Consider the following 11517-nt stretch of genomic DNA (forward strand, 5'->3'; position numbering starts at 1 on the left):
TTAATTTTTTTTACATAACAATAATCTTAAAATAAATAACATAATCTATAATCTATGTCTCTTATTGCACTGTAAACAAATTTTTTAATTACTTAGGATAGACGGATAAGAAAGGTATAATAACTTTCTATTTGTTTATTATATAAAGTGTTCACTTTATTATTCGGACGTCAGGCGTAAGAAATAACAGCAGAATCTCTGTTGTTAAAATATAAGAAATACGAAACGTCTTGTTTAATCGAAAAGTCCAAAGCCCATATCATCATCCTCGGAATCAGATTCCTCTTTCTTCTCTTCTTTCTTTTCTGCAGCAGGAGCTTCTGCAGCAGCAGCTGGTGCAGCAACAGTAGCAGTAACAGCTGCGAACTTGCTAGGATCCTGAAAATTTCATATTATATTAAATATTGTTCTAATAAAAAAAAAAAGTGGATTTTTCTGTTAAAGATAATTTTCAGACAGCGCATTCACGCTATTTTTCAACAGAGAACTTGACGTGCCAGTGGGTTCAACTATTTCTAGCTCTAGCACGGGATTCAAGCTCTTTAGACGTGTAGTATTTTCATCATAAATATAACTATGTATTTTAATTTAATTTAATTTAATTTAATTCAAATATTTTACCTTAATGTATTCTTTGATTGTCGTAGCTTCAGGGAATTCGACATCAGTAACAGCAGCAACGGCCAACAAGTTTTTGAAACCATTGGCAATGCTATGTGGTGCGCTAGCAACAGTTGGATAGCCAATGGCTAGACAAACCGATGCTAAGTTTGCAACACCAGCTAAGAACTTCTCACGAAGATCTTCAGGTTTGATATCCAAAATTTCGGGTGCAAAAATAGTGCCAGAATCATAAACTTGTTCCACGAGCAAACCATACGAGAATGGAGAAATATTTAACATATTCAAAAGAGTTGCTTCAGAAGCACCTACTTTATCACCAGGTTTAAGAATATGTACATCATTCTAAAAGATAGAAAAATGTTAGTTAAAGAAATTTACTGGATAGTTTGATCTTTCAAATATATACTTACAATGATTTCAATAGTACCCTTGGAAATTTTGGTCGGTATACTCAAAGCTTGGAAGAAAGAAGTTTTTTCTGGACCAAGACCAGTATTTTGAGCTGGAATTACAACGCTCAGCGGTGCGATAGCACCTGCTCTAGCTGGAGCTCTGACTTTATTCTCCAACAATTTATCTCGTACCTCTATCAAATCACCTCGCGTGAAAACAAATCCAACATTGCCACGAATATGAGGCAATAATTTCTCCAACGCAGCATTTCGTTCGATGTGACCACGAATAGCTTTACGCATCATAGTATTCTTTCCCATAAGTACCACGGCATTTCCACGCAAGGACATACGAATCTGCTGCATTTGCTTTGATCCGACATTGTCCGCTCCCACGATAAAACATTTTGGATAGTCATCTAAGAGTTGCTAAAAAGTTCAAATATTTTTGATTTTTTCTAAGATAAGAATTTACAGAGATAGTAAAAACATTCGTAGATATTTTTGTGAAAATAATGCTATGCATACGTACAACAAGTTTGGTGAAGTAATTAGACTTCCAAGTTGCTTTGTCCTCCCTACCCATCTTAATGTGTGCGTAGGGATACCTTACGGAAATTTAAGGACTGAAACAAAATTGCAAATTTCATCCAAAATTTCATCAATTTAATAACACGATGTCATAGAAATATAACGAATTAACGCAAATCTGGCAATTACATCTTAACGATTAAATAGCTTTCTTAACTACCATGTGACAACATAACCTGAAGATTATTTTAAATATTCTAAGAGTATATTTACGATTTATTACATTTTCAATTGTTATATATTAAAATTAAATTGCAGATTTATAATTAGAACACAAACGATACGTGAACAAAAAACGATGCTTGTGTGAAAATTCGTAAAAAAAGAAAAATTAAACAAGGGAAAAAACATACCTCAGCAAGGAGAACGATACAGTGGGAAAGGAAACGGAAATTTAGTCTATAATGCGTGTAATCGTCATTGATAAAAAAAGACAACATAGATTGGAAAGTTAAAAGATCAAATTTATTATTTCCGGTATATTGTGCCATCTACCGTAAGATAAATGTATTACATATATATTATTTTCACCAAATATTTTAAATAGTTTGCAGGAATTTCACTTAATAACTTTCTTGCATATTTATTTAATGCGAAGTACTTGAAACTAAGTCAGGTATTTTATACAGCGATGTTCTGTAATTAAATCTTCAATTAAACTCAAGTGATTGAACTGTCATTATAAATTAATATAAAACACATAGCAATCAATTTATACCAGAAGGTAAACACGAAAAAGTATAACAATAATAAAGTTTCGACCAATCATACTGCTCAATTCGGCTGCCATAATAATAACCAACAATACGATCAAAAAATTCAGCATGTTGGAGCTCTACTGTTATGCTTTCTATGGACAACCAATCGGATTACAAAATCCTCTATTCATAATTCGACGCGATAAGATACATACATAACCAACAGTGTAAATCATAGAAATTATTTAAGTGAATATTGAAATCTTGTCTTATTGCGAAAATAAAATGAATCATTCGTACGTTAAAGTGTATCATATGGACTCTGAAGAACTACAAGATTAAATACTTCAGTCAATCAATTTATTTCTTTATTATTCCAATTATATCGATTAATAATAGAATATTGAATGCATAAATTCGTTACTCAAGATTATATTATAACAAGATGAATTCCATAAAAATAGGTAAATTCAATTAAAAGATTTACGAAACGTTTCTCAAATATTTCGAAAGATTTACTTTTATAACCTATAATACAACGAATGAAATCAAACTCGCTATTACGAAATATTATTGGAAATTCCTACTTACGAAAAGTCGTTGTTACGAAAAGTGTATGTAGCTAGTATTAAACACGATAATAATATCAAGCAATATTATCTATAATCTTTTTATTAGATTGCCTATTTTATTAAATTACCTATTGAGTAAAGAGGAAACTTTTTAATAGAATACGAATAATAAAAAATAAAATATAGCAAATGTATTTAAGTAAAAAATTTCCTTATTTTTTGTTAGTCATACTTTATCTTCGCGACGAATCATTCAGCATACTTTCACGTATAAAATGTTGTCGCTACCTACGTGACTTCAATCGCATCATCACGCTGCATATTCGTATTTGCTTGATGTTCCACACTGGACGATCATCGATAAAAATTACGACAGGGAATTTCCGCCGGGCCGCATTATTTGCTCTACTGGTCCGTAGCTTGAACATTATAAGTAGATATAAGTATAAAGTAGACAAAGACCAGAATTGGACGAGAATAATCTTAAACATATAACGCAAAAGGTTAAAGAGGTTAAGTACACGAATTACATTTAAAGTACACAAAGTCGGACGTCTGTTTGAGACATTTGATTGGTAGGATAATGATCAAACTTGTGTGACCTCATCATCGGCATAGTTATATTCCTTGAATAAACCCCGATACGAAGAACACACTAATATGAATATAATCGATCTATATAACCTCACAAAAAATAAATGATCAATTCTTTAAAAAATTATGTATATTCGTATTACTATTCTTTAGATTTTCAGATAATTAGTCTGTACCATTTAAATTACTAACCTAACATAACTGATTCGTTTGTACTACTTAAATGTCTGACCTCGTAAGAATAATTAACCACCTGACCATCTACGGGTGAGTGACTTATTATTAGAAATGTCTATCGACACATTCTTTGCCATGCTCTTTTTTTGATTAACACGTTGCATACCGGATTGACCCATGAATGGCCTACATTATTGCATTCATCGTAAACGTTTATAAAACGTGAGTTATGATATATATAAAATCAACAAAACAATTAGTGGATACAGAAATGGGAATATATAATATACGCCATGAACAAAACATGATGATTAATATTAGTTAAAAAATGTTTATTTTTTCGCGAATATCCAATGAATTTCTTAATATTTTTGCATATAGTAATAAATGATCTTTGAGAGAAAATTTAATGGATCTTCAAAAGTGTACATCTCAAATATTTCAGTACGGAATAATATAAATATTTATTCTATATTTTGGAACTAGATGATTTAATTGATATAATTGTTTACTCGTTTTATTTGTTATTTATATTCTATGTAAAAAAGTTATGCGACTGTCGCCGTACAACAATAAGAAACAACTAGTGGAATTAAGAAGACACAATTGGTAATTTGAAAATAATAGTATGTTTGCTTATGAATCGAAAACGATCGACCATAGTAAACACATCGGAGACATATCACGAAATGAAAATTATCTATGCGAAATAGCATTTATTAGCAAACGTTAGCTGATGATATTACGAAATATTTCATGATTATCTTTTCTTATATAAAATAATTATAATGGCCTAAACGGAAGGTTTGATATGGGCCATTTGTGTACCGAAAGTAATAAACGTTATAGAGTTTGATAAATATATAAAAAATATTTAGATAATTGCTGATAATAATAGAGCGCTGTTTACAGATAAGGAAGCTTTGTCATTAAATAATAATGCTTTCTTATCGATTGGGTAAAATTTCATTTGTAATAGAAAAGTTCATTTTTGCAAATCAGATTAAATTTAGTTTGTAACAGTAAAGCTTTGCTTATCTGAATAAATAAAAATAAATGAAAATTGTAGTAGCATAGTTCATCGTAACATCAGTAAACGATGAAATATTAATTTAAGACAAAATTCTACGATTACTAAAAATAATCTACTTGGTCGATAAAAAGTAGATTTATTTATGACAATTTAAAAATAGATTATTAACGAAAATTTTTTATAATTAATAAGCATATAATTTAGAATTAGAGTTAGTCAATAACAACTTAAACACGAAGTAAGACGACTCTCTAGGAAGGTAATCTTAATAGGACAATGATCCGACTCGACTGACACCGTTATCGGAATTGTTATTAACACTATAAAAGCACTGAAAACGAAGTTACTTATATATAACTTGTCGATAATAGTTTATTGATATTGGACTTAGTCGGTAACAATATATCACTTTCTTATCGGCTCTTCAGTGCTCGGTTGTTATCGATAGATTCCTGTCTTACCGATAAATAAAAAAACTCTGCCGGTAAGTTTTACTACATACTATATACGAATGAATTATGGTCTCTTTCATAAGCTTATTTATAAAAGGGAAATTAGCAGAATTATTATATTATTTCCGATAAATAAACTAAAACGTTTCATTGGGTATCTTTTTAAATGATGTTATTTTCAAACATTTGATGAATCCTAAGCAATTAATAATTGCAGTACAATTATATTATAACTATACGATGTAGTACGAATTATATCGTAATTAGTACGGTCGTAATTAATTTACACATTTTGCCATTGAGACTATTGTTCGTGGTTATCGTAATTTATAAATATGAAATGTATTAGTTCTAAAAGAGAAACAAATAATAAATAAAAAATAATTTACGCTTTATTATCTCTAATTTTTCATTAAATATTAAATTTGTTTAAACAAATGTAAGACCGACATAAACGAAAACAATTTTGATTATTCATCGAATATCTATAATCTTTTATGACCTTTTATGCATAAATTAATGAACTACGATAGGAAAAAATAATGAAATAGCATCCATTTATCATAGAATACAGCAATCACGAGAATTCGCATAAGAGATAATGAAAGATAAAAATTACACTTACGGTTGCAGAAATTACACTTCTCGCGACCACATTAATGATCGACGAACATTAAAAAGGCAACAATAAACCGGATAGAGATTTATGCAACCGTAAATTATTGCACGGTTTATAATTTTACCGTCCTAGATATGAAACATTTTGCTAATAACGTCAACTAACGATTTAAAATGTCTATTAAATTCGAAGAGTGTATAAAAAAGTATTTAGAAAAAAAAAAAAAAATATTTTGAGAAAAAGTTCGATAATAATCGATTTATGTCTTCATTCGAGGAATGCTATCTTACTGTGCTTAAAAAGAACTCAAACAAAATGCTAGGTTGTGATAAGATTACAGCAGTTTTTAATCTAGGTGAATTGCGATTCCAATATCATTCCCTGTCCAGGTTTCAACAGTGTCGTTCATCAGATTACAGAATGCCAGGTAAAAAAATTTATTCGCCATTTGTTTAAAAAATGTTAATTCATATATCATATTTTTGTAAACAATTAGCACAAAACAATGTAACATTTAACATTTTATATCGTACAGGAAACTATATATATAATACGTTGCTATATACTTATATGTAAAATAATATTTGCGTATTCGTTTTCATCATATTGTCATGAATATTTTTAAATGAAAATTTTATAATACTACAGCATACAGGTGGCTTAGTCGTTCGGCGGGATTGCCAGTACCCGAAACAGCTATCGTCGGTGGACGTGACATAGACGGAAGTACTATCTATGTTGGCAAAGCTTACCATGAAGGTGACCTACTTCCGGCAAAAGTCATTCCCGAGAAAAATGTTGCTTATGTTTGTCACAACGGCGAAGAACATCCCAAATCTGAGTTCGAGGTAAGGAGTAAATATATATATATATATAAAACTTTTATTAAATTCTTTAAAATAAAATCTATTTTTATTAAAGTCTTTATGTGTGTATGTATGAAATAATATATAATAAATTTTTTTTTAATCTTACTGAATATATAAGAAAAATAGATAATTAAATTTATGTCCATCTATTTATGAAAAATATTAGTTTATAATAGTATTATTAGTTTATACCAGTAGATATATCTTGTCCGTTGAATTACTAATACTGTAATTGATTTATGTCTTTTATTTCAATTTCAATATCGATATCAAGTATCGATATTTAATTTGAATTATTATTTCCGAACGATATATATTACTATTTTTTCCAATTTAGATTAGGAAAGATGTGTGAATACAAAGTTACACGTATAAGCAGATACATATAAGTGAAACGATAGATTTTCGAATGATTATCACCATGTCGATCGATTTCGGTCCTCTTATAATCTTATCGCATCGCTAAGAAAACAAACGATATTCCCGATATGTTACTTTTCGCTTGAATACATCGTGAGTCAAGGTAAATTTCCAAGATAGTCATGCACGTAAAAGGGAAACTAACGGTTAAAGAAAACTTTTTTTTGTTCAATAAATCAAGCTTATTGCACAAGACTATTAACTAGATAACTTCGTATCAAGGTGAAATCGATCCATTTATAAGTCAGATATGTAAAAAAAAATAAAAGAAAAAAGTAAAAAACTAAAAACAAGAAAAATAATGTTCGAAATAATACGTTACGAGGAATAGGATTGATAATTATTTTTTGTCTAAACTTATAAGATAAATTTATATTGAGAATATTTATATTAAATTATATTGATTATATTAATTCATTCATATTACGTGAGTTTCGTATTTAATAATACAATTGTTTCTGATTTAGGTATTGTGCCAAAGCGAATACGCATGGGAATTTTGCAGTAACGGATCCATTCCTGCCGATGCCGTAGTTGGTGGAGAAACATGCGACGGAGAGACACTATACATTGGCCGTGTTCTTCACAAAGGTTCTCAAACCGTTGGCAAGGTTTCTAACAACTTTATATCTATGTTTGTATATTTTATTGAATATTTTGAGATGTGGATAAACGTATTAAATTTATTACATAGGTACAACCCAGCCACGGCTGCCTTTATATTCCTTTTGATGGAGAAGAATTGTCTTTCAAGGACTACGAAGTCCTTACTGTTCGTTGAAATATTTGAACATTTTTGCCATTCATTCCAATATAATATGAAACAATTAACGCTAAAGAATGAGCTAATATATTGTTATCTTAAAGTTTGATTTATAAATAAATACAATCAATCAAGGAATCAGTTAATATAAATTTATGTTATTTACAAAGTAACTATCGTATTTATCTTATTTTTATCACGAACACTCGAAAGCGATAGATTATCAGAATGATATATACGTATATACTTCAATGATTATATACCGATGGATAAACTTTTTCTAATCATTCGACAATTTCGATTAAAATAAAAATGACTCACTACTATTTTTGCTCTCTTCGTTTTATTGTATTGATTTAAATAATAAATTAGTAGCACGGAAGGAAATCATGAGTGCACGAACCTTCAAAATCACATTATTGCTACGCTTCGTGATCACAACGGAAACGATGGCGTTTTGATGCAACGTATCTATACCTTTTTTTTGAAAGAGAACTTTGGACAAAAGAAAGCGAGTTACGACACGGCGCGATCCGACGTGTAGACAGTGAAAACAGTGAATGGCCACTAAATATAACTAAATAACAAAACGGTCTGACCTAGAAGCATCGCATATCGTGTTGGGGCCAACGAGTCACGCGACGATGTCGCTTCGCCTTCGCCGATTCGTCGTTTATCTTTTGTTGTCAAACAAAACGCTAATAAAATTCGTACAAAACGGGACGTTTTCGAAATGATAAATATTTCGTGCTTCTATATATTTATTTTTTCGAATAAACGTCATACAAATATTTAGAAAATTAAGAAAAAGAAAGAACAAAGAAATAAAAATAAGATCAGAGAACATCCATTCTTTTTTATTTTAAAATATATTGACCTAATCATTCGTATAGTATTCGTTGGCAAATTTTATACCGTTACTTCTAGACAGTACGTTGAATACGAGAAGTACTTAACTCTAAACTCGAGCCCGCCTAAGCGCGTGCATTCGACAATGCGCCCACTGCATACATGTAATTAGAGAGGTACACGCGACGAAACATTGATTACACCGTCGAAACATCACAACACAACAGAACTGTTATAGCACTGAATCGAATATTTTACAAGCATCACTCGAATTGCAAGCATTACTCACTTGACGACGTCATACAATCAACTTAAGAGCCAGGGCCGACCGTAGATACATAATGTGTGCTTGTGCAATATTATTGTTCTCTATCAACTACTGAAAACCATTCTTTGGATCCATCGATGAAATCGTTTTTGCATCGAAACGAAGAACGGTGTTTTTCGAAGATTTTTACCTTAAACGCACTCTTACGTTTTGATGTAGCAGATCTAAATCTTTCTACTAAATCACTATCGCTATAAGAAAGTCCTGAGACGTTTGTGTATTAAATTAACGAAACGATCGATGAAAATTGTTATAAACAATTGTAATTTTCTACAAGAAGAAATGAAATTGAATATATGCTAATAAAGTGTATTTACATATACAAATTTGAGCACGAATTGATGAAATCTTCTTAATCTTAGTCATTAAGCTAAGTACTAAAAGGCTTTCTTAAGCATTTGTGAGCATGACTTGACGATTGAAATATTGGCGTTGACAAAATTTAAATAATTGTCATGAATAATTATGATTTTTTATAAAAAGTCATTAAAGTATATTTATACATACGAATTTAAAAACGAATTAATAAAATCTCGTCAATCTTACTCATTAAGCCGAGTAATAAATACTTTCTTAAGCATTTATGAGTATTGGCCTTGACGAAGTTATAAATAATTTTCTGTTTCTGTATTATAAATGACTTATTTGCTTCGGTTCATCGTATGCAGCATATCAATAAAGGATTACCTTTTATTTACGTTTAGTGACTCATCCGGAATAAAGGATTGAGACTCCTTCGTGACATAACTACTTACTTGGCATTCGCGATCAGATTTGGCTGAAGGGCCTGGAGCGGTTCGATTAAAAGAGCAGTCACCCGGCCAACGAAAATATCTGGGTTCAGTCACTCGAAGGCTCAATCGAAATTTTTCAACGAATTTTATATGTACGTGTACAGATATAAATCGTATCGATAAATGATTACCTGCACATCATAAAAGTAAGATCAAAAAAAAAAAAAGAAAAAAGAAACAAACAAAAAAATAAAGAAAAAACAAAAAAATGTAAAAGAAAAAGAAACTAATCGAAAGCTTACCGTTTTCCAATTGAAATTAATTATAAATCACGTAGCGTCTGACGAGGATCTTGAAAATAACATTGAGGAAATAACGGTTCTATTATGCAGATAGTATAAATGAAAAATAAATACGAGAATCGCGACGATACGTCATAAAAGAGGAAGAAGATTAAACCGGTGGCAAGCCTTTCGAAGATCGATACATTCCTGTTGAGTCCGAGTGGTGATCACGATGACTTCGCGGTGCCGTCTCGGATGATCGAAGGTCAAAGAAAAATTATCCTGTCATTTGCATTTGAACGTACAAAGTAACGTAATCGTCGGTTTGTTATAATAGACCGTCTAGCAAGCGTTATTATGAGATTTCAAAACTTACAACGATGAATCGTTCGAATGAAAATATATAATATTCGATGCAATCGATTATTTGATTTAATCTCTTCCAGGTAAGAACGTCCATACATTTATCCCGACTTCTACGGGATAAACTCGTTTAAAAAAGATCATCCTCTCTTGGTACTGAATAAACTAGAGAGTTAAAACGACCAAGACGATAATTAATTCTTTGAATAATTTATCACGCTTAACTACGTATATATCCCTATCGTCTATACGATATCGACAATAACCAATTCAATAACCTCATATTATTTACTTTGTTAGTTGTTTTCCCTTTGAAAATTCACGAGTTCAAAGGATTCGAGATAATTGTTCTCGTGTCAACATTATTCACTATGATTACAGGAAAGTCGTTTCCTTGTCTCTTTTATCTACATGTCAACGTCTTTTCTATATATAGTTTAATCACATATATGTACGTATATACTTCTTTACGTATTTTCATGCTTCAAGGTTCAAGGAATAGTGGTAGCACGATAACATTATTAATATAATTATAATATATTAATAAATATAATTCAGTATCACATATTTTAGTACTTTTTCGTAATCCAAAGTTATAGTGCGTTAGTGTTATAATCATTGATCATGTAAACAGGTAGCAGTCTATTAAAAATATACATGCCATGTTATGTGTCAAAGATATCTACGATAATAACCGTGTGTCTCTTTTCCTGTTTACGGCTTATGGTTCCATTTTTTTTGTTTTGTTATGTGTTCGTATTCCTCGTATGTTTCAAAACGATCGATCGATCGATTATTAATCGATGCCAAGATTCCTTTCACCAAAAAATATGAAAAATAGAGAAAAAAATGCAATACCATTGAAAGATCTGACATAACCGTGTACTCTAGTCGTATCTAATCGCATCTAGTTTCAAGGTGATTTTGATTGGCCATTGTGTAAGGAACTGTTGATGGACTAGACGCAAAGAATAGAGATTTTTAATTGGCATAAAAAAAGAATATAACGCTAAAGAATAGAAGATAAAGAAAAAAATATAATTACCGAATGTAAATCTTTTCAAATGTCGAAATAAATGGCGTGCAAAATAAAATGGTTTTTGATGAAACAAATTTAATAATCACGTCAATTTGTTCAACTGTTTCAATTGTTTG

The 11517-nt window shown here is 30.5% G+C and overlaps 2 protein-coding genes across 2 annotated transcripts; one reads left to right on the forward strand and one right to left on the reverse strand.

Annotated features, from left to right (window-relative positions):
* Positions 1 to 120: 120 nt before the first annotated feature.
* LOC127061776 (60S acidic ribosomal protein P0) lies at positions 121 to 2040 on the reverse strand. Its single transcript, XM_050989102.1, has 5 exons — positions 1961 to 2040; positions 1549 to 1642; positions 1035 to 1445; positions 622 to 966; positions 121 to 378 (listed from the first exon to the last, which is right to left on the reverse strand). Exons 2-5 carry the CDS (start codon positions 1600 to 1602, stop codon positions 235 to 237), a joined length of 954 nt encoding a protein of 317 aa, XP_050845059.1. The 5' UTR covers positions 1603 to 1642; positions 1961 to 2040; the 3' UTR covers positions 121 to 234.
* A 3974-nt stretch (positions 2041 to 6014) lies between these two features.
* Positions 6015 to 7942, forward strand: LOC127061777 (uncharacterized). The gene is made up of 4 exons (XM_050989103.1): positions 6015 to 6179; positions 6401 to 6600; positions 7509 to 7652; positions 7736 to 7942. The coding sequence occupies exons 1-4, from the start codon at positions 6068 to 6070 to the stop codon at positions 7820 to 7822; spliced, it is 543 nt and encodes a 180-aa protein (XP_050845060.1). The 5' UTR covers positions 6015 to 6067; the 3' UTR covers positions 7823 to 7942.
* Positions 7943 to 11517: the final 3575 nt, after the last annotated feature.

Source organism: Vespula vulgaris, chromosome 2 (genome assembly GCF_905475345.1).
Source record: "Vespula vulgaris chromosome 2, iyVesVulg1.1, whole genome shotgun sequence".
Classification (NCBI taxonomy): Eukaryota; Metazoa; Arthropoda; class Insecta; order Hymenoptera; family Vespidae; genus Vespula; species Vespula vulgaris.

Excerpts from the sequence above, each read along its gene's own strand:
- LOC127061777 (XM_050989103.1), top strand. The coding sequence starts at position 6,068 with ATGCTAGGTTGTGATAAGATTACAGCAGTTTTTAATCTAGGTGAATTG. Across the intron at positions 6,180-6,400 it reads ATCAGATTACAGAATGCCAG|CATACAGGTGGCTTAGTCGT; the intron begins GTAAAAAAATTT and ends ATAATACTACAG. Across the intron at positions 7,653-7,735 it reads GTTCTCAAACCGTTGGCAAG|GTACAACCCAGCCACGGCTG; the intron begins GTTTCTAACAAC and ends TTTATTACATAG.
- LOC127061776 (XM_050989102.1), bottom strand. The coding sequence starts at position 1,602 with ATGGGTAGGGAGGACAAAGCAACTTGGAAGTCTAATTACTTCACCAAA. Across the intron at positions 967-1,034 it reads AGGGTACTATTGAAATCATT|AATGATGTACATATTCTTAA; the intron begins GTAAGTATATAT and ends TCTATCTTTTAG. Across the intron at positions 379-621 it reads CAATCAAAGAATACATTAAG|GATCCTAGCAAGTTCGCAGC; the intron begins GTAAAATATTTG and ends TGAAATTTTCAG.